This window comes from Anticarsia gemmatalis, chromosome 20 (genome assembly GCF_050436995.1).
Source record: "Anticarsia gemmatalis isolate Benzon Research Colony breed Stoneville strain chromosome 20, ilAntGemm2 primary, whole genome shotgun sequence".
In the NCBI taxonomy this organism is placed as follows: domain Eukaryota; kingdom Metazoa; phylum Arthropoda; class Insecta; order Lepidoptera; family Erebidae; genus Anticarsia; species Anticarsia gemmatalis.
The window spans coordinates 5,403,085-5,427,062 of NC_134764.1; the positions used below are offsets into that span (position 1 = coordinate 5,403,085).

The 23,978-nt window shown below is 35.4% G+C and overlaps 3 protein-coding genes across 3 annotated transcripts; all 3 read left to right on the plus strand.

The window, feature by feature from the left end:
- The first annotated feature begins 1,513 nt into the window (after positions 1-1,513).
- On the plus strand, positions 1,514-7,963 carry LOC142981779 (uncharacterized). The gene is made up of 10 exons (XM_076127885.1): positions 1,514-1,628; positions 2,784-3,014; positions 3,264-4,651; positions 4,914-5,054; positions 5,595-5,664; positions 5,826-5,930; positions 6,193-6,369; positions 6,703-6,870; positions 7,203-7,362; positions 7,707-7,963. The coding sequence occupies exons 1-10, from the start codon at positions 1,626-1,628 to the stop codon at positions 7,898-7,900; spliced, it is 2,637 nt and encodes an 878-aa protein (XP_075984000.1). The 5' UTR covers positions 1,514-1,625; the 3' UTR covers positions 7,901-7,963.
- A 1,043-nt stretch (positions 7,964-9,006) lies between these two features.
- LOC142981666 (chymotrypsin-like protease CTRL-1) lies at positions 9,007-13,815 on the plus strand. The gene is made up of 9 exons (XM_076127716.1): positions 9,007-9,086; positions 9,351-9,575; positions 10,412-10,692; positions 11,197-11,266; positions 11,385-11,489; positions 11,847-12,026; positions 12,354-12,521; positions 12,855-13,011; positions 13,571-13,815. The coding sequence occupies exons 1-9, from the start codon at positions 9,084-9,086 to the stop codon at positions 13,813-13,815; spliced, it is 1,434 nt and encodes a 477-aa protein (XP_075983831.1). The 5' UTR covers positions 9,007-9,083.
- Positions 13,816-15,914: 2,099 nt separating this feature from the next.
- Positions 15,915-23,433, plus strand: LOC142981420 (uncharacterized). Its single transcript, XM_076127329.1, has 6 exons — positions 15,915-16,013; positions 17,490-17,676; positions 18,308-18,405; positions 18,781-18,871; positions 20,407-20,484; positions 23,300-23,433. The coding sequence occupies exons 1-6, from the start codon at positions 15,915-15,917 to the stop codon at positions 23,392-23,394; spliced, it is 648 nt and encodes a 215-aa protein (XP_075983444.1). The 3' UTR covers positions 23,395-23,433.
- Positions 23,434-23,978: the final 545 nt, after the last annotated feature.

Genomic DNA, 23,978 nt, shown 5'->3' on the forward strand with positions numbered 1-23,978 from the left:
ATTTATTTATTTTTATAACCCTCGGACATTTTCTGCGACGTATTATATTGAACTTTTGCCAATGTCCCATACTTTATGCGTTATATTATCAAATAGTGCTGATTATAAACTTTCAGTAATCCCAAAATATTCAAATAATATTTTAATCAACACTTTTTTCTAAAACATTTAAAAATCTTTAGGTTTTCCTTACTATACTGTCTGATCGCAACAAAAAGCGGTGAGTCTAAAATAAAATTCTCTAGAATCAAAGTAAAGGTGAACGGATGATGACTGGTTTCAATAAAAATAAAAATGAAGGATTCGCTACAAATAAATATTGAACAGGCCGCACCCAGTGACATCTAGTGGACAGCAAACAGACTATTTTGTGCTACATTTATTCAAGTACTAAAGTTATAGGCCCAGCGCAGACAGACCGGAATAATCCTCGCGCGGTCTCGAGCATTTTCTTTACGGCTCGCGGATGCTCGAGCATGCTCGCGACTGCTCGAGCCTGCGCGAGGAAAACTTTCTAGGTTACCATTCTTCATTAAACAGGCCAGTTTTCGTGAAAATTCGTCAACGATGGTAGACTGGGCCATGATTATAATTGCTCTTTTGACTGAAGAAGAATAAAAATGACGTTCTCTCTCTTTAAACTCAGTAACAACATTGAAATTTTTCGTACGATGCTCGCGCGTCCTCGAGTATGCGCGGGGATACCCGCGCATCCTCGAGGATGCGCCAGCATTTTTTGTCAGGTACAAGCAATTATGCACTTTATTCTAATTAATTTAAAGTTGATTTTCAAGTGCGTTAAAAAAATCCTCTCCGCTGCGCTCCTCTTGGTCTGCGCTGACCCATAGAACGAGCGTAGGAATTTTGTCAAAAACACTATATTTTTTAACTCCAGGCTCCGGTCAGTAGTTTCTAAGGCCTGGACTGCTACAAGAGACTTAGCATCTTACTTAAATATTATAAAGGCGGAAGAAGGACCCTTTGGATAAGCCCAGATTATTTTGTACTTAGTTCCAGAACAATATTTTTACAATTATTTGTTTATCGGGGTTTTCCTTAAGATACTTATAACCTTTTTCAACTACACATATATCTACCTAGTTTTCTTAGAACGATAATATGTGTGTAAATGTTTCTTATTAAATATCCATAAGATTTATCTACGATGAACCATCTGATTTTATATTACATATTTATGTAAATAATTATGTTCAATGACTACGCGGAAATAAGTAGGTAAGCGAGAAAGGCTTTACGGTATAATCCTTGAAAGCTTTTTGCGATACTAATTCTGTTTGCATTTGTAATAAATATCTTTGTACCTATATCTATAATTAACGTATTTTTCAAATGCCGCAAATACCACAATAACAACAAAAAAGCATCGGATTAATTTAATTTCAATAACAGCTATGAACGTCAGCTAACTGGTTTACTTAAGTTGTAAACATAAGTCACGACTATAGTTGTCTCTTTCACTCGTAAGGACATTTTACTGTTATCCTTGTCTGTCTTCAACTTAGAATATTTCCTATGTCATACGAGTCAAAAGAGGCGCGTGCGACGTTTGCCTTTAAAATAGTATCGATTTACGTAAATATTATAATTGATTAAGTTTCTTTAAAATGGTAAGGATATTTATTATATTAAAGTTTTTTTGTGAATTTTGCAAATGGTGATGTGTTTGTGTAGTGATTAGTGATGGGGAATATTTTGGTGAACCGGTTTTTGGTTTAAGTTATTTTAAGGATTTCGAATTCGTATAATATGTATCGCGAATATCTTTTCTTCATATCCTTGCCGAAGACCTAAGATAATGTTTCATTTTATATTAGTTTAGTGTACAGGTATTTTCTAGAAGTTATTTCTTTGTCTTCCATTCATATTTTTTTGCGATTCATTTACTGTTATATGATCTACAAATTCGATATTATCAGTCAGCAATCGTCAGGAAATACTCGTTTATCTTGTTGTACAAGATTTCAAGTGACTTAAAAATATGTCAATAATTTTTACATACAAAATCTTAGTACTACATTCTGCATTCCTCGGCTTCACTTATATGTAAACTTCAAGTAACCTTAGCCATGGACGCATTTACTTTTTTAAACGTACAGTTTATTTGTTTGGGACATATTTTGTAATCTTCTTCTTCTTATCGTATGGTTAGTGGTCAACCTAGTGTCAAATTTGTTCAAGCCGCCCGAAGGCCTTTGACGTGGCTTAACGACTGTTATCTTAATTGACAACAACCGGGACCGACTTTTTGCGTGCCCTCCGAAGCACGGAGACGCCCTGTTCAAATACCACTATGCGGTCACCCATCTATGGAATGACCGCGCAGAGGTTTGCTTAACCCACTGATCGTTTACCGACCGGTGAGCGCAATTGGCTACGGGCGCCTCGTATATAGTAACTAGCTGACCCGCGCAACTTCGCTTGCGTCACCTAAGAGAATGGGTAAAAATTTTCCCCGTTTTTGTAACATTTTTCGTTGCTACTCCGCTCCTAATGGCCGTAGCGTGATGTTATATAGCCTATAGCCTTCCTCGATAAATGGGCTATCTAACACTGAAAGAATTTTTCAAATCGGACCAGTAGTTCCTGAGATTAGCGCGTTCAAACAAACAAACAAACAAACAAACTCTTCAGCTTTATTATATTAGTATAGATTGAAATATTCTTCCTGACACCAGATCGATCTGATATTTGGTACCCACTCTTAATATTGATGACAATATTATTGTTTTCATCGGTGTTAACAAACTGCCTTTAAATTCCAGATAAGGGCTGTATGCTCTTTAGTGGTGATAACAGCAGTATCAAGTCAGATCTCACAGTCACCCATTCTTCCTTCATCACCATGTCCTGAAATATTCACCTATGAGCCGACAGAATCGAACCAGAAGCCAGAGCCAGGGAAATGGTATGGAAACGTAAACCTCTACACAGACATACCATTATATTCGTTATGGTTAAACATCATTGTGGACAGCAAGGCCGATATACTTGGAGTGAGTGAATCTATATTTAGATAAGTCGAATATAATCGTTCAATTAATTGTTTTATAAAAAACTTCTGTTTTTGTAATAAATAATAAACTTGATCTTGTTTTTAAATGAAGGTAGGTTAGTCAGCCAGAGGGACTAGTACCTAAATATTGATGAACTTAGTCATCTCGACCTTAAGTCCCTTCGTAGAAGAAAGAAAAAAATTAAATATATTTTTTTACCTGCTTATAAAAATATTACTATTTTTACAGAACTGGGTCGGCGAAGTAACAACAATAGACAATTTAAACTTTAAAATTGAAAACACTGATATAAAAATATCTCCAAACGAACCTTTTCGAGTAAGATTCTTCCTTCAATACAATCCCAAGCAACAGGCGCCAAAAGTTCAATCAATTTTATTCAATGGTCGAGAGATATGCAACGCAAATGTATTTGAACCAATCCCGGGAAAATCGAATGGAAAATACTACGCTGAACCGAATAGGCACCATGGAGGTTCTGTTCTAACTACTACAACGGTCAGGAGTACTACAACAGCCTCAACAAAGAATGTATACGACAGGTTCCAAACTAAGAATCCGTATAAACAAGAAACCACAACAAAAGCGAATTACTGGCCTCAAGTCAAAGAGACTACGCAAGCAACAACTGAACGAAATCGATCAAAATACGGAACAACTAGCACTCCGAAGACGAAGTCGACTACAAGTAATTGGGCTTGGAATCAGCCTAAAATCGAGAATAATCAGTACGTAAGATCTACAGAAACTGTACAGACGAAAAAGAAGGAGAATCAAACACAAACACAGTCTAGTAATTCGGGAGTTAGTGCATTTCAGAGGATAGAAAAAGATAACAATATACCACAATCAATATACAGTCCAGGAATTGATAATAACAAACAATCAATAGGAACTAATCGTTATCAACCAGCATCTGAAGTTTTAACAAAAACTGAAAATATACAGAGAAAATCGGAAAAATTACAAATTAGTACCGAAAGAATATCTCCAGTAGTTTTTGGAGGCACCTCGTATTCTAAACCCCAGTCACAAATAGACGTAGTAAATAATCAACAAAGAAAATCTGAAAATAAACAGGAAATTAATAGTGGAGATAATACAAAACGTCTTTGGACTGAAGTCGCGGCTCTCGTTGAAGAAGAAATAAGTGTTGTTAATAAACAAACATCTGTATTAAATAAGTATAGCAACGGTCAGGCTTGGACTCAACCAGCCGTTGAAAGCAACCATGAAACTAGGACAAGAAATACTCAAGATAAGTCTGACTACAAATCTCAAGTAAGCACTGTTGATCAATATAAACCAGATAAAAATCAGCAGGCAAGTAGATTTGAAGACATAGATTTTGTTGTACCTCAGAATGTACGACCAACATATTCTCAAAAACCTCAAGTACCCGAAACTAAAGTTACTACTGATGATTATCAAGGATCTAGAACAAGACCTCAGGTTAAGCCTGTAGAATTTGTTTATCCTAAACCAGTACAAACTACAAATGTGGATTCGGAAAAAACGTCAGTAAATACTGCGTTATCGGCTTCATCGGGGCATAAACCTTCTACGTGGTCACAGGAGCAAGTAAAGATTATTTTTGGAACACCAAACACAAGCTAGTAAGTTATTACGAAAGCTATTTAAATCGTCACACGCTTATTCGTGATATCTCCACTCTTTTTTGATTTAGTGTTCATCAATGAATACTAGAAAAAATGCCGCTGTGATCATTATTATATCATTTTTCTATACATTTACTATTTGATGCAATTTTTTTATGCTTTAAAATGTATCATCCTTCACATGCGTGATTATAACTTAGGTAATTATTACTATGTAGCAGCTAGATAAATACTTATTTTATCTATTTTTATTTTCCAGTAACAAGAATTATGACCGAAATAGAAATGTAGAAATTACTACCGTACCATCGTTGAGTGGGCATGAATTAACTACAACCAGACCTCCTGTAAGAAAGATTCAAGCACCAGTTATTGAAGACTTCGATAACATCAGCCCTAAGTAAGTTGTACTTCTATTTATTTTTTAATACAGTGATAGCCGAGTGGTATAAGTTGACACCTCCTACGCAAGTGGTCGCAGGTTCGAACCCGAGGCGACACACCAATGACTTTTCGAAGTTATGTGTGTATTAGAAATAATTGTCACGTGCTCCAACGGTGAAGGAAAACATCGTGAGGAAACCGTGCATGCCTAAAAATTTGTTTGATACATTTATTGAGGGCATGCAAAGTCCCCAACCCGCACTTGGCCAGCGTGGTGGACTCAAGGCCTAACCCCTCCCTCATTACGGGAGGAGACCCTTGCCCAGCAGTGGGACAGTAATGGGTTAAATTTATTTATTTATTTATTTATTGTCGATCTGCCGGGCAAGGGTCTCCTCCCAAACGAGGGGAAGGGTTTAGGCCTTGAGTCACGCTGGCCAAGTGCTGTTTTATTCACTGTTTTACTCTTTATGAAGAGTATTTTTGGTTATATCCCAATATTTCGTTTGCATCTGAATCTGAATTTGATATACACTCTGTGTCTTTATAATTACAGAGAAGAAGAACACGAAAGCTACCCTTCTGGAGGTCTACCTACTCTGTACATACCAAACATCGCACCCGAAGTAAGTAATTATCAGCTACAACCTAGCTTTCGTAAACAGTCCTCAAACTTTTAAATCAAATATATTAGATTTTTATAAATTATAAACATTTAAAGTAGATAAATGTAAATTACAGATTAAACAAAATAAGTGCGTAACACACTCCAATACAATCTTTTCAGTCGACTTGCGGCAAGGTAGTGATAAAATCACCGCCATACTTACCTCCTGGATCATCCACATCTGAAGGTCAATGGCCCTGGCAGACTGCAATCTATCAACAACAGGTAAATTTTTAAAACCATCACTAATTATTTCGTTGTTGCCGATAGACTAAGCTTCTCTTTCTGAACGTATTCAGACGATATATCACATCAACTAATAAGAGTCTTTATCTGTGTAGTGATATAGAAGATTCTTGAGCTTGCTCCAAATATGATATCAAAAAGATATTTAGATAAATTAATATTTTGAAGTCGTAAAGGGCAAGTAGTTTTTCTGATAATTTCTCGTTATTTTTTAATCTATTAACTACTTCTTTTTGTCCAGTCAGTAAACTTCAAGTACATCTGCGGCGGTACGCTGGTGTCTCACCGTCACGTCATCACGGCAGCACACTGTGTCACCAGGAAGAACTCCCGGCGAGTCGTGAAGAAGAACACCCTGACGGTCTACTTGGGGAAGTACAACCTTAGGACTTCTGTTGATGGGGTGCAGGTGAAATTTGTAAGTATTTTCTGTAATTGCAAAGAGTTTAAGACTCTTCTTTTTAATAACGATATGCAAGTCGTATGTGTCTCGCAAATCATCAGAAACTGTTCTCCTGATTATAGTTAATATACTTGCAAAGTGCAATCCATTGACGTCAATCTGTAGACAGTTGTCTTCAGATTTACTTCCATCGATAATTTAGATCTTATATAGCGTTAATGTTGCGTTATTGTCAAAATGTAAAAATAAATTCTGAATAAAGGCATTCAGAGTTAGCAGGTTTTAATGCAGAAGTCAAAATTAATACGGAAAAATAATCAGGGAAGGAAATCGTAATGTAAATTTCAGGTAAATAAAATAATAGTCCACCCGGAGTACAACGCGACTATCTTCAGCCGAGACCTGGCTATCCTGGAGCTTCGAGATCCGGTGACGTACAGCGACTGGGTGAGACCCGTCTGTCTGTGGCCTGAGACTGAGATCGACCTCTTCAATATTGTTGGGAAGAAAGGATCGGTACTTAACATTTTTCACATCACCTAATTTCATGATAGTCAGCATAAAATTATTGTAATATTGTTGCAATGTTTTTTTTTACTATAAGTGCTTTTAATTAACCCGTTAATTGGTTTTGTAATAACATTAATAAATATAAGTTAAGTTTTGCGATAAAATCCAGACGTAATGATTAAAAAAATGTTACACATTGTTTTTATTAAATCACATTTTAACGGTTTCAAGGAATAATAAATTCATGAATACTCGCGCAATATTTTATTTATATCATAAAGATTTAAAATAAAGACAGTACATACCTACTATAAATTAATATCTTGCATTTTTTCCAGGTGGTAGGATGGGGTTTCGAAGTGACAGGCACAGCGAAAGAAGAACTAAGTCTTCTTGAAATGCCTGTAGTAGACCAGGAGACTTGCCTAAACTCCTACATAGAATTCTACGAGAAATTCACTTCAGATTATACGTATTGTGCTGGATATAATAAAGATGGTAGGATACATTTTTTCAGCATTTATTCTTGGTTTCCTTTGGAATTTTTAATACAAAGTTAAGACTTATTTTGCATGAGTCTGGTACTGAAATCAGCAACTTAATTTTCTACGCTTGGAAACTGAATCCCAATTCTGGATTTCAAAATTCATGACCGAAAAAACATACCGTACGAGCGTACACTACTTTTTATCAAGTGATACGGTAGTTTCATTATGTAAAAAATATAATAACTTTGCTGGGTTAAACCCAAAAAAAACAATAGAAAGCGACGTTGTTTGTTTGTCATTTATATGCTTCTAACGAACACTGCAATACGTGAAGTATGATTATTCTTCTTCCAGGAACAGCAGTCTGCAACGGTGACAGTGGAGGCGGCATGGTCTTCAAGCGAGGTAGTTCCTGGTACCTCCGTGGTCTCGCGTCCCTCTCCGTGGCCAGACAGAACGCGTATCGCTGCGATCCTAAACACTTCGTCATATTCACCGATATTGCCAAGTTCTTGCCATGGATCGAAGACCATATTGATAGCGACTGAAATATTAATAAATGAAAATATTGTCTGTGATGTCTTAATGTGTGTTTTAATAAACCTAATGTACCAAACGAGAATATATAATATATTTCCTGATGTAAATGCTTTCAAACATGTTAACAACATTTTCAACTATACCTAAGCGTGGTCATAGCAATAAACTCTGTGACGTTACAAAAGAAGAATATATATTTTTTTAACCCATTACTGTCCCACTGCTGGGCAAGGATCTCCTTCCAAACGAGGCAAGGGGTTAGGCCTTGAGTCCACCATGATCATAATTCTTAAAAATAAACTCATCCTTTTCTTGATTGTTTTAAAATTAAGACAAAGAAGAGATTTGACCCAAAATGTTTACACTATTTTTTTTTATCAAACATTTACTAATTATTCTGAATATGAAAGCCGTGATGACAGACAGCTGTACCTCAGAAAACACATCAATTCTGCACTTAACCTTACACCGGTCGTGTTGTGTTACTGTTTCAACGAGAGTCAGGGAATACTTAAAGATTCTATCTGTGCACACGTTGGAACATTACGCAGTAGGTATTTATTCAGTGGCCATCAGTGGTCATATTAGCTGGCCATCATGGTCGAATATCGGCCAGGGAATGAGGATAATAAAATTGAATTGTCATCCAATTTAAATTCTCCATTTATGTGATTAAACCAATATTCGAATTGGGTTCGAATCCCACCCGGAACAAATATTTGTGTGATGAGCACGAGTATATTTTGTTCTGAGCCTGGATGTAAATATATCAATATAAGTATGTATTTAGAGGTATATAGTTATGTTTATCAGTTGTCTGATTATCGTAGTACAAGCTCTGCTTTGTTTGAAATCATATGACCGTATGTGAGTTGTCCAAAAATATTAATATTTATTCATTGACAGCGCGGTAATGTAGTGATCAAGGAAATCGAGGTTGAGCTTAAATCTTTATGAACTTTCCGCAAAAACGTTCTGTCTAGTTGACCTATGATGGTCAACTAACTGGTTTACCACATAATCATGTTATCTCTTTCACTCATTACGAAATTATATTGTCGTCCTTTACTGGCATTTTTATTTAATATAATTTTTCCTGTGTCATATGAATCTAAATATGCGTGCGAGAAGTTTGCTTTTTTAAATAAGTACCTTAGTGTTTTTTTTTTCTTACAACGTGTATTTAATAAAATGGTAAGGGTAATTAAGTGCTTATAAATAGAGTTTTTATTTTAATAAAGAGTGAAGTGAAGTGATTTAGTTCAGCTCAATGAACCAGTTTGTATTAAAAACTTATTCATAGTAATCAAAATATATATAATCTATTTGTAAATATAAACACTTACGTTAAGAAATAGGCGAAAAATATAGAACTTAGCAACATTTTTATATTTAGTAAATTGTCTTAACTTAGGTACAACAAAAAGCCAATTCTCATGAAGAAAAATGATATTTCAGATTAGAGCTATAAGTTCTTTAGTGTCAATAGTAGTAGCAGTATCCAGTCAGACTATACGTCTACCTCCATCACCATGTCCTGAAGTATTCTCATACGAATACCTGACGGCAGACGAGCAGCCCAGTCCGGGGAGATGGTACGGCATCATATACCTTTACACGGACATCGTCCTACATTCACTCTGGTTGAACATTATTTTGGATGCAGAGGCCGAAAAGATTGGAGTGAGTAATAAAAGCTAGATGTTTATAAATTACTAGCCGATCCCAGGCCCTGCTCACATGGAAGAGTGTCTTCTCCTCTTCAGATGTTAAAGCCAGATTTCTACCGTGAGAGAAACGCACCCATTAATCACTTCGTTAAACTCGAAAACTGAAAATTTAAAATCGAAAATTGCATGCTTTGGGATTTCATCTTGGTGACAATACGAGAATGCAGTTTGCGCTTCTAAGTTTAGAACAAAGTCATTAATGAGTCCGTACCGATCACAGTGGTCGTCGGGCATAAGGCGTAGCGTCGATTCGAAAATAAATTTAGCTTATGTCTAATTCTATGTCTTCTAAATGTATGCCAATATGACCATAGAAATTAATACAACGCAGCAAATCCTGAACGCGCAACTCTTATAGACATGAATCATGGTTTTAGAAAACAGCAATTAATCAATCTTGACCTTCAAAGAAAAAACTCAACATTTTATGCCATTAACAAAAAAAATACCTCTCAGCTTCTTTTTTTTAAATTTTATTTCTTTATGCCCCACTGCTGAGCAAAGGCCTTACAACTTACAAAAAAAAATACCTCACAACTTCTTATCAGCATTTTGACTGCCTCCGTGGCGCAGTGGTTTAGGTCGCCACGCCGATACCACTGCAACGGGAGGTCGTGGGTTCGATTCCCACACGGGACAATTATTTGTGCGATCCACAAATAATTGTTTCGGGTCTGGTTGTGCTTTGTGTCCGTTGTTTGTATGTTTGTAAAAGTCCCCGCTACACAAGAGCAATTCTTAGTGCGGGAGTTGTCTTTTTATAAAAAAAAAAAGCATTTTTTTCTACAGAACTGGATAGGAGAAGTCTCTACAAACGACCACATGAACTTTAAAATTGAAAATGCAGATTTCGAAATCAGCCCTGGAATGCCCACGGTCGTCAATTTTTTTGTTGACTTTGATCCAGAGAATGTACTGCCTACAGTCCGGTATATTCTGTTTAATGGGTTGAAAATATGCAATGCAGAGATGCCAAGTGACAGAATTCTTAAAGGCGCCGACGACACTGGTTTAGAAGACCTTGCGGATAGAAACCCTGAAGAAACTAGTAGATTTGATGGACCATCTACGTAAGTTGTAAAAATAAATCTTAATCAAGATGAAGTACTTTCTTAACCAGCCCTTATTTATTGAAAAACATTTTTATTATTCTTATCCACTGAGCCAAGAGCTCTACTTTTATTTGAGGAGTCTATGAAAACAAGCTTTTCATATCGCTATAACTTTTTTCATACAGTGATTTGAAATGAGCTCCAATAGTAACTATTATAGTATATTACAAGACCTTTCTAAGGACATATGTCACGTCGTTATTGGTTCTTGGACCAGCTGCAATACATTTTTGCCGTTCCTCCTTTATATTGTGAATCTGAAAAGATTTTCAAAATTGATCTAGTCTTTTCATTATCATGGTTACGTCCGCCTGTCATCAATACAAAGCTTAGTTATATTGACAAAAACAAGGTTGGCTGACGAAGTGTTAAAAATATTCTGTAATAGGAATTTTAACACCTCAGTTAAACGAAAATGAGTGACTATGAAGTTGAAACGAGACATATTATTGCGTTTTTCAGTTTCAGAATTTCAACCGGAGAAGAAGACAAAGCTATCCCTGATATTGGTGAGCTTCTTTTAAACAGTCGAGTAAGTGATTATTATACCTCTAGAAGTTAGCTTCATTTAAGAAATGTCTTTAATCAAAGTACAAATTCAGTCGTACGGTATATACTTATTATATAACCATCGCAGTTGATCTTTTCAGCCGGCCTGTGGTGACGTAGTGATAAAGCCACCACCGTACTTACCTCCTGGATCATCCACTTCTGAAGGACAATGGCCGTGGCACACTGCAATTTATGGACCACAAGTAAATTTGACGAACTTGAAGTAACCAGGAATATACATATAAACTATCAACATTTTTTGACACATAAATATCAGACTGTAGACTTTTTCAGATCTCTTTTTGTCCTAATTATACTCTATCCAAACATATGATCTCTAAATCTCTTCCGTTCTGGAAATTTATCTTATAAGGTGATGGGGTCTCCTTTATGCACTTTTTCTATTGATCCTCTATCTTCATCTTATCTAGACATATATCTACAATAAAAACACATATTCTTATTCAGAACACCACTCATGCAAGAAATGGCTGTTCAGGGAAGTTCCGTTACAGTCTTGCAGTATCGGGTCTGCTAACATTTTCTTTCTTTTCTTCTAGAATAAAGAGACATTTAAATACATTTGCGGCGGTAGCCTAGTGTCTCTCCATCACGTGATCACGGCAGCTCACTGCGTTACAAAAAGAGGCTCTGAGAGACCGGCGGGAAAGAACTTATTCATGATCCACTTTGGAAAGTTCAACCTCGTCACCTCAAAGGATGGAGTGCAAATAAAATCCGTAAGTTTGATGTCTAATGAACGATATAGCTTTAATTTCTATTAGCTTTGCACACAATTCTTTGCGTGGATGTCAGATCAAGTAGCCATTGTATGACCACCTGCTGGTTTTGAATCACCATCTCAAATTTTATCAAGGTTTTAGATGTTTAGCCATAAACAAATCAACAGAGTACGTTCAGGACATAATTGTGTGACTAGCACATAATTAGTTCCAAGCCTGGGTGTCAAATTATCTAGAGGTATAAGTGTGTTCAATACTATAACTATGTTTGTCAATTATTTGTTTACCATAGTGCAACGATTGTATTTATTTATTTATTTTCAGTTGGAGAGAATAATAGTTCACCCTGAATACAACGCATCGAATCTTTATCGAGATCTGGCTATCCTGGAGCTTAAAGACACAGTGACGATCACCGACTGGGTGAGACCCGTCTGTCTGTGGCCTGAGTCCGAGATTGATCTTTACCATATCATTGGAGAAAAGGGATCGGTACGTAATTTAATTTTGAATGTTCGAAAAACTAGTAATATGGTTTATAGGACGTTTATGGGCAATAATGGAAGTTAAAAAGTTTGCATCTCTTCAAGAATTACGTGAATAAGATAGACACTAAGCAGTTGTTATGTTGATTTTTCTTTACGTCATTAAAAAATGCTGGATAGCCCCTAGACTCTCAGCCCCTTGAACACTTGCTTTTCCCGTCTTACTCTTAGGAACGTCTTCAAAGATTTTTAATTTTGTCTATCATATAGGTACGCTATCAGATACTTATTCGTAAGTCATTAGACTGGAACTTAACTTAACGTTATATTTTATTTACAGGTTTTAGGGTGGGGTTTCGAAGAGAACGGCAGAGCTAAAGAAGAGCTAAGTCTTCTAGAAATACACATAGTAGATCGAGATACTTGTCTAAATTCTTACAGACAATTCTATGAGAAATTTGCTACAGAGGACACGTATTGTGCTTCATACAAAGACGGTAAGATTTTTTCTCGAAAAGCTAGTTTCCATTCATCGTGAATTAGACCAAAGCGTTTAGACTTTTTCCAGAAGAGGCGAATTTGTCGTGATTCTTTCGCGCGTATTTCACTCGAACGTTCTGTCCACAAAGAGCGAGCTTCGCGCGTATTTGAACCTTCCGCAAAACTTGCGGACACGATGTATGAGTGCCTAGTATCTTGGTAGTCTTAGTCGCGTCATTTTAAACATTATAAGCAGTAAAAAAAAATGTACAATAAAATATGTGTAAAAGCAGGAAAAGTGCGGAGAGGTAAATAATATGGAACACTACTTAGACCGGTGTGTCAAATATTTGATATTACTGCCTCTGTAGCATTGTGATTAAGTCCACGCAGCTGCTTTCACTGATTCGGGACGTCCCTGATCTAGTTCCCACCTGAAACATATGAAACAATTTTATTTGTATGATACACACATCGCATTTACGTTTGTATAATTAAAAAGATCCAGCAACACAAGTGTTTTTAAGTGAGGAAGTTAATTCCTATACTTACTCTTTTATTTCATTTCTGTTTCAGGATCTTCAACATGCCTGGGAGACAACGGGGGCGGCATGGTCTTCAAGAGAGGTAACAACTGGTACCTCCATGGAGTGGCGTCCCTCTCCGTGGCTAGATATAACGCGTTTCGCTGCGATCCTAAACACTTTGTCATATTCACCGATATTGCGCAGTTCCTGCCATGGATTGGAGAAAATATTTACTATGGCGATCCAGATACAAAAGGGAATCCTCGGACTATTGATTATGATTATCGAAAATAATATAGATGAAAAAGAAGATGGTTATATTATTGTGTGTACCAATACCTAAAGATAAAAGGTTCGAAAAATCTTTTAAATTAGTCACATTATTTAACATTTGAGTTCAGAAAGGTGTAAAATTTGCCGCGTTTAGTTGACTTTTAACTCCAGTAAGTCTAAAGTCTTTTCGTGGGCTATTCATACTATCGATTTTTATTAATTAACAAGTATCTACAATATTTTAGAAAGTAAGTACCTATTTATAATTTCTAAATACTTATTTAGAAATTATAAAATATGTAGCTCGAGTACTTACTCGAGCTACAAATGCGATTAATTTTATGAAACCTGACTTTTCATAATCCTAAAATTGGCTAGTGATCCGTATGTCTCACTTAAAACGTTGAAATTAAAAAGGCTTATTATATGAAACCGATCTTTAAAACAATAACAAAAAATCCAATAACAATAAAAACAAATGGTACGTTTGAAAAATCAACATTTATCAACACAAATAAATGTAAACACATTTATAGCTAAACAATAAGCTCCTACGGCTGACTACTGAAATTTAGTTACATTCAATCGCTTTCCCAATCACGTTACCTAGCAATCAGGTACAATGCACTACTGGCGAAATTGAAATGATACCGAGGGGGACCAAGACCTTGTTGTTTTGTCGGACAAACAATAATACTACTTTTATAAATGGGAAAGATTCTAATGTCACCCTTTTACTTCAAAGCTACTGACCGGAATTTGATTAAATTAGCTGAAAGATAAGTAAAGATCTGCCTAAGGAGCTATTTTAATATAGGAAACTTTTCACCAAGGCAATCTTTTCACGAGGACGAAGAAATATTACAAAAGAAAATTGGTGAGTCTGTCTAAAATATCAATTTACCTATATTATTGCAAGTACTGTAAGTTATTTAGATAATTCCAAAGCATACTACATTTTCATCTTTCTCTGTTTTTATTTATACCACATTAACTTCTTAACTTAACCGGATTTCACTAGAAGATACTCGATTTTGTAGGACGTTTAACCAATGTATACATAATTTTGACAGTAATTTTAAATAAAGGAGAATGTCTCACTATATCCTAACTCATACAGTTCCTATCAATCGCAGGTACAACAAAGGATCAGTTTCTAACTCTCTGTGTGCCCACGCTCGCTGACGCACCACACAAATGTTTGTTTCTGTTCATACGAACCATTACACTTTATTGAATTTCAACTTCATTCAACTTATTTTTTTTTATCATACTCTATACCAGTGTGAGTGTCAGGTTCGATTCCCGAATCTGTCCATATTTTTGAGGGCTTCCAATACCTCGAAGTGTGTTTTAAATAGCTATATTAAGACCTTAAGCTCCTATCTAACACATACCGGCATTATAAATATTAAAATGGGTTCATTTTGATACACCCACTTTCCGATTTAATAGGCGTAAAATTCAGAAGAATAACATAAGATAATATTTTTGTGGAATGTTTATAAAACTTAGTAGTAGGTAAGTTTTTAGGAGAAAATTTATCTAAAGAAATATCTAGAAAAGTATCCTTTTTTGTATAGATATTGGGTAGGTATATCTAAATATAGAAGCGTGTAGGTGTGTACCACAAAATCCACTCTGTATTAATTATACGATCGTCAATCTTTCAATTTACTTTAGCGCACATACAAATTTATATAGTATGGTAAATAGTTTACTAAATTAATTTTGTTGCTTCTGGTATCTGATAATATTGAATAGGTAATATGATAGGCTATATGATAATATTGAATCAGTCTGTTTGTACGTGTGAAAGTGAGAAACTACTAAACAGCATTTGATGCGGTTTCCATCAATACTTAAGGACACTCGTTTTATATAAGTAGTCTGGAATAATGATAACGATTGCAAGGAGATGTAGAAAAATTATTACATATATTATCTAATTATATCTTCGATCAGACCTTAATTTTGGGTTTGCTAGTTTTTTCTTTCAAACTCTGTGATTAAATCAGATGAAATCAAAAGGACATTTCTAATGTCAAACTGTCAATTGTGTCAATCAAAGACGATAATTTTCAATTTTACACGCAATATTATTATGTTTATTGTCAATAATGCCGAGAAGTACTGTAGATGAATTCACCAGGTCTAGTGAAAAGCCCAAGAGTGCCAGAAGTGGTAGAAGCGATAGTCGAAGTACTGCAGAATTACGAGTTAGTATTTCAAAAAGTTATGAAAGCTAGGTAAGCAAAGGTAAGCTTTCGGCCAGTGAAACAGCGGCAAGGCTGAAACCATACATAATTATCTTAGAAGCAAACTGATGTAACAGTTTGAAATAAAGTTCAGCCAATTGCCATGTCTCTTAAAGTACAGTATATGGTATACACGCTCGATACGTATGATAAGTACCGTTTAAAATTTCATCTATACTAATATTATATTATCTATACTAATATTATAAAGCTGAAGAGTTTGTTTGTTAGTTTGTTTGTTTGAACGCGTTAATCTCAGAAATTACTGGTCCGATTTGAAAAATTATTTCAATGTTAGATAGTCCATTTATCGAGGAAGGCTATAAGCTATATATCATCACGCTACGACCAATAGGAACCGAGTACCATGTTTAACTCTTATATAATACTAGCTGGCCCGCGCAACTTCGCTTGCGTCACTTAAGAGAGACTGGATCAAAATTTTCCCCGTTTTTGTAACATTTTTCGTTACTACTCCGCTCCTAATGGCCGTAGCGTGATGTTATATAGCCTATAGCCTTCCTCGATAAATGGGCTAACTAACACTGAAATATTTTTTCAAATCGGACCAGTAGTTCCTGAGATTAGCGCGTTCAAACAAACAAACAAACTCTTCAGCTTTATAATATTAGTATAGAATAATATATAATAATACGAGTAAAAGCTTAGACTAAATAAATCGCAAAGCGCTACACAACTGGCCACTAGACATACAGACTATGTACATAAACCTCTAAGTACATCACAATGTAAATACCCAGAGCTTTACCCCACGTGTAAGTTGCACCCCGCACTGAATTAATTTACTCTGCATTGTCTACCTGTTTGCTCTCCACGAATAATACCGTACTAAGGACCCTCAAATCTGACTATGCATGGTAAATGGTAATAGTATTTTAGGTATTATGCAATTAATCTGCCTCTCTCCTGAAGACCATTTGCAGACGATAGAGTAAGTATTTTTAGATCGCGATTGGAGTGTAAAGTTTAATACAGATTTGTCTTTCACGAAAATCTATTCTATCATGTCCATGCTTTTAAGTGGCGATAACTGACACTAGCAGTTAGAGGTCAGGCATGAGACTAAAAGTTTTACCTGCTCTTGGAAATACGGAGGTCAGGAATAACTTTTGACTTCGATTAAATTCGGAATACCAACGAGACCTCTACGTGGCAAGCAAAATAAGAGATGGGCCATTGACAGATTTAATCAAAGAATGTTAATATAAATATTATTTATCTCTAAAAATAGTTGCTTCAATCTGCTTGTATTCTTCTACACCTCCTCTTTAAAAATTTAACCCATTAATATCCCCCTGCTGGGCAAGGGTCTTCTCTCGTAATAAGGGTAGGATTATGTGTCCACCACGCTGGCTGAGTGTGGGTTGGGGATTATTTAGACTTCAGGAGTTGAAAATATATGCGTTTTATTACCAGGTTCCCCTACACTTTATGGTGCATAAGCCCGGGTGTCACTTCGAGAGTTGCTGTGGCATCTGCAACTTGTTCCCGGGAGTGCTGCTCATAGCGTTCTGTCAGGTGCTGGTCGGCGCCATCTTGTTGACGCTCATACTGTCACATGGCGCGGCGTATGATGAGATGCATATGACATCCGCTACACAGTGTAATGAGCAATTTATTTCTTTTTGGTAGTAATTAAGTAGGTGAATGAATGTAAATTAACGAATTAATTGTGCGGATAAATGGAAACGCCGGGAGGAGGCGCCCTAAAGAGATTTACACAGATCACATCGAAGATGTGTTGAAAAAAGTCAAGCATGCCATAATGTATGGATGTGAATGAGGCAAGTTTGTAAGGATCGTACAAAGTGGCGTTCTTTTTTCTTTACCTACCCCTACGGGAAAAAGGTTAGATACTATGTACGTATGTAAGAAAGTGATAGTTAAGAATCAAAGTAAACAAAAGGGGCATAATAATTAAATCGTGTGCAACAAATACCTCCCCGACTGCTAATAGACGAAGCAAAGTAGCTTATTTTTCAAGGAAAGCAAAATGTTGAAATTTTTAAAATTTCTGTTGTGCCGGTATGGTAATAGTCGATCATTTTGGCCTATTTCAAAACTAAAGCTGCAAGTTTTAAGTATCTGATAAATTGTCAACAAAGGAATTAAAAAAATCTAGCTTAAAGCTAGCCGATACCTAAGTAGGTAGTTAATAATGGAAAACCAGTTCCACTTGACCAGATCTAGCCTCATACAAAGTGAATGTCTAAAGTAATGATTAATCGTTACAGTTATTAGCGCAGCCACTGGCATCGTATTGAGCGGGATCACAGGAGCTGGCATTTTACTCATTGTAGTCGCTTTGACTGAAAACTGCAGAGCTATGTTGGTAAGTCCTCAAATATCAGTAATTGGTAAATTTGTTTTTTAATCAGATAGAGTTCCTGGTTCCTGAATACTGCCCGTAATGTATGAACTTGTAATAAAATCTCTTTGGCATCAAAAATCACAGTGAGCTCGTGTGAAAGCGTCATACACTTTTTAAAGTTTTAATACTATAATTTGGGTTTAAATAGAAGAAGTAAGCTCGTGAGGTACCCAAATATCGAGCTTTTTTGAGTAGAGTAAAGATTTTATTACAAGTTCATACATACTATAATGCGAAAAGACTTTTTTCCCGTCCTAATATGAGTAGCAAGCTTAACTGAGAGACTATGAAGTTTTATTGAAGTTCAAGTATCGTATTGTATCTTTTTTCGCCCAGGTGTACCTGCTTGTAGCTACTATAGTTTGGATGGGCCTCGTGTCATTGTCTTTCACAAAGATTGGACGAGCCTGCGTCAGGTTCAAAGATGGTAAATAAATGTAGAAATATCAACGTTCTAAATACTTATTAGCTAGTACAGACTGTATGTAAATTAATTTACACTAGATGAAGCTATTCAGTTGGTAATGAAACGCTTATAATAAAATTGCAAGGTATAAAATATCGTAGAATCTTAAACTTTATTATTTTCTTCGTTTTCATGAACATCGACTCATATGCTAGTCAATTTGTACTTTAGCGCATGAGAAAATAGTCTACACTATTCAATACATTAGTATCTTGCAGAAATGTAGTATCTATAAACGTAAAAGTGCTAACTAGTGACTGTAGAACATGAATGAGTCTGCAATTAAGTAACAGGCGCTAATTGAAAATATTCTACAAATATAAGCTACTTAAACTTTCATAAACAATCTTGAGAACTTCTTAGTTTAGCGCAAAAACGTTTAATCCCACAAATTACTGGGAAATCCACCGATAGTTTTCTCTACTTCAAACTTATTTACCAACGTTGCTTAATTGCCTTACTTATGAAGCCCAGAAATTAATAATTTTCTCATAGTTATTTATTATTATTCTTGTGGTTTTCTGTCCACATTTTGTAACAATATTAACGAACTTAGTTCAAAGTTTATTTCAAGGTTCGAGGCGATACAAGTTTGTTTGTGGGTAAACTAGCTCTTTGATAGTTAACCTGATAGGAAGTATAAGGGACCATTTTCAATCGATGAGACAGTCGTAAGCCCGAATGTGGGGGCTCCCCGCATGTGCGCTAACGACCAATGAAATTAGTCAAATCGATAACTCGGTCAATACAAAGCATTGGGGACTCATTATTGTTTTTCTAACGCTTATTTTGTTAGACCTCGTCAGCCATCTCTGCTCAGCATGCAGGCGCTAAAATCTGACGAAAGCGATTCCCCGCATGCGAGCTCTATGGCATGCATTTTCATAATCTCCCGCACCCCGCATGCGAACACTAACGACTAATAAAAATGAGCCCTTAATGCTAAATTAGCATTTACTTCTCGGTACTAAATTATTAAACACGAACAAAATATAGAAAAACAATTCGCTCTATTGAACGTAAAGGCACAAACGTCTGCAAACTTTTTATTCATAAACATTTCTTGTTAAATAATACAAACTCGTGTACCACTAAAACGTTTCTCAGAGCTTTTACGAAATACATTTCTTTTACATAAGATAGTCTATTTACATAAATTTTGTATGTTTTAGGTATTGAGTTTTTCCTATTGGGTTCCGATATGTAATTGAGTGGGTTGGAATAAATGGCGGCGGTTCTCTCGATGTAAATATATGAAACGGTGTCGTACAAAACAGACACGGTGGTTAATAAAAATGTATTTGGGAACATGTATTTTATGTAATATTTCTGCTAGCAATGTACGTAGTTTCATGGAATGTTGGGGTCTTACTGTTCGAAGTTTTCTATATTTTATTTTGTTTACCATTTTTCTATGTGTTTTTCCTTGTGTACAATTACGGTGAGTTTGTTTTTATCTAAATGTTGTTTAATGTGTCGTGATGTTTCTTTTTCAGCTGCGAAGATAAAGGATGAGAACCACAGGATGGTGAACTTGGCGTGTGTGAGTGGACTACTGACTTTCCTCGGCGCTGGTAAGACTTCAGTAAAATTATAATTATTCCAATCATCCAGAATAACTTTTTAAGAACTTTTATTCTTACAACTTTACTAATAACTTTGCCCTCTTTAAGCTCGCATTGATAATGTAGATTCAAATCCCGATTGGGATCGAGTATTGACCTCAGATTTTTATAAAAATCGTAGTCTTTAACAGGCCTTTTCAAAATTCAATGATATATTTTAAAAACAGATTTTAATTCTAATATGGATTGACGTGACACAAACATAAATAACATCACGCCTAATATATGCGAAGGTATAGGCAGGGGACAAGGGTGTATGAAATACACCCGCGTGTACTATAATGTTAGTCCAGTCTAGGAATTGCAATCCGGTCCGGCGGATCCGGTAATCCGGCGGATCCCGCGTGTTTCTAGACCTATCGGATCCGGCGCTGATGCAACGGATCCGGTGCCGGATCCGGTAAACCTCTAAATTGCGAAAAGATAATCCATAGTATCAGTGTTAAGGCAGAAAGAGCCTTTTCGGATTATATTTGTCGTTCCATCAGAAGCTGATTAGGGATTAGGATCTTCTTTTCAGACACAAAAATGATTGTTTTACTGATTCAAGTACATGAACTTAGCACTGCACTGCAGCAAATAAATGATTGTTTATGCATTACACATATTAGAAATGTTTGATTGTTAAGTCTGTTAAAATAATTATTATCATGTTGTTAATTGTTGTCAATAATTAAACTGATTGTTTTGTTATTTAAAACAGTTTCTTATTTTCGTTGAGTAAAATACAAAAAATATATAGTTATTATTGCTACAGTCTAGTAGGTACTTACAGATAATTACATTAATTACTGAGACTGATTATTTAATAACTTAAAGTCAATTTGGGTAACTTTGAATCATTTTGGGTAACATTGAACGTGGGAATTTGAACTAGTTTCGATATTTTTTTCATATGAAACCAACACAATTGATAAAAGTTTGCAAAACTAAAATAATCCTTTATCAATTGTGATGGTTTCATATATGAAAAAATAATCGAAACTTTCCCACAAATTCCCACGTTCAATGTTACCCAAATGATTCAAAGTTACCCAGGTTGATGTAGTTATATCTTAATTTCATTCGGTGAAAATAAGATAGTACCTACTAATACTAAAATGTTATAATTAAAGATGATTTTATTCTTCATGATAAGATGTTTTATGTCTATCATTTTTAAAAATCAAAAAACATTTACCCTTAAATATATGTATTTGCCCATACCTCCCATCCGTGTCAATCCGGTAAAATCCGGCCAGATTGAAAATTATACCGGATTGCAATCCCTAGTCCAGTCTAATAGATGATGAGCCTATTGCCGTGTATTAGGAATAGTCAAAATAGATGAGTTCAAACAGGTTTTAGATAAATGAAACTAAACTATCGTTGCATAAATCTCGGTCGTAACATGAAACATATTTACTAAATGCACGGCACATATATCAAAAATATTCATCGCATATGTTATGAAACGTAGTTTTCAATGATGGAATTAGTTGGTACATTATACAAATTACAAACATTTGCTCGGGGCGTCGCTCGTTCGTCTGATTGCAGCGACGTATTACTGTTAATTCAATTAAAACTGTTACCGCACGCAAATTTATATGAAGCTTGTAGTTTATTACATAACATGGGTTCGCGTTAATGATAACATGTTTTAGCATTAATAACTACATTTATTATTATTTCATATGTCGTGTACTACATTATGTGGTATGAATTTATTTGATAGTAGGTAATCAATTTCATTTCAACATTTCACCGCGTCGTGTTCATTTCACAATCAGAGTGTAGTTGCAGTATGTTTTGTTCTTTCTTTATGCTTTCTTATGCACATTTGTATATCTAATTACTGATTTGTGTCCAAGTAAGGAAATAGGTAATGCGCTAAAATCTGATAAAGAAAAATCTTGATAATTTCCTTTTTAATACTGATATGAATGCAAATATCATGAAAATTTAATTGCCTTGCTAGACGCAAACGAACGCTTTTTTCGCGAGTTATTTTAAATAGTTAATTAAATAGCCTGTTAAAGCTAAAACGAACGAATTTTAGTCTTACATGCATTAACTATCTATCAAAATATATACGATCAGCTGCTTTTCAGAACCGTGTGTTAGTTTTTTTACTTATCACTGCTTCCGTATTATCAAAGATGTTTCAAATTCATGTTCATGTTTCAAGCAATCAGACGAAAATAGCTTGTAAAGTAAATTGGTTAAACTGTTCTCTCGAAGTCTATAGACTGTGCTAACATTTATTTTAGTTTACGAACAACTTAAATGAATAGTTAGGTACTATGCAACTAGCCGATTCAAATTGACCATGTTCTTGGCCAAAGAGTGTAAAATTATTCAAGACTATTAGTCCAGTATTGTGTGCTTATAGAACTAAAGTAACCCCTTATAATAGCGGCTAATAGTCAGTGAAAGTCCGGTCTAAATCTATCCAGATGTTCTGGAAACTTCTTGGTCTGAACAAACAGACGAAGTGTGACGTAATATACTTTCGTATGCGTTAATAGAGGTACAAAGTTGTTTTTGTCGAAAAATATATTATTGAATATTGAGTATGGCCCCAATCTAGTCACAAATAAACTATAAAGTTTAACCGGCGGTCCTGTATGACAAGATGTATGAAGCAAAGGAAGTTTGTAAGGATCGCACCAAGTGGCGCTCTTTGGTGTCTGCCTACCCCTATAGGAAACGGCGTGATATTATGTATGTATAAACTATAATATTGTATAAATAAGTCTAATATATCCTTTATTTGTTTCAGTGTTTTACTTCTTCTCCATCGCGGTGGTGTTCAGTTTTTATCACTTCAGATACGTTCGCCGAGCGATCCTGCTTCATGAGAACGAATGCGAATGAATCCGGCCTCGGCATTCGGCCTCCGTTTATTAGGCCTCGGCATTCGTCCAATTTATGACAAAGCCCTCTAAATTAATTATTAAAATGGGATTTTTATAATGCTCTTTTGTTTTATGGCCATTATAAAAACTCAAATTACGTTTTATTGTTATTTAGGCGAGCGTGGCTGTTGGTGGCCAATGATACGAGATTTTATTAGTTCCTTTTTTGTCGTTTTCCTTGTTGTAATCAAATGTGTTACGAACAAAGTGACCTATCTTAAACCTTTAAGATTGTAAGTTTAGAGGACTGCAATCAATGAGATAGCTTTTAGCACAGCATGGTACGCCAAAGGTTTGACCACAGTCAAAGCAAAAGCAAGTCAAAGGCGCTGTTAAGTTCGGAACCTGTATTTTACAATATTTTAAAGGATGGTGAACAACAATAGTCGATAAATAAACAGCTTTATATATGATTTATACTCACGTAAATTATTTTGCACTAAAATATGGCGATTTTCGACCAATCGTTACAATTTGAGCAACTTTAATAATAATATCCTAATTTTGTAACCAATTATTCAATGATTTCCAACACCTGACTGG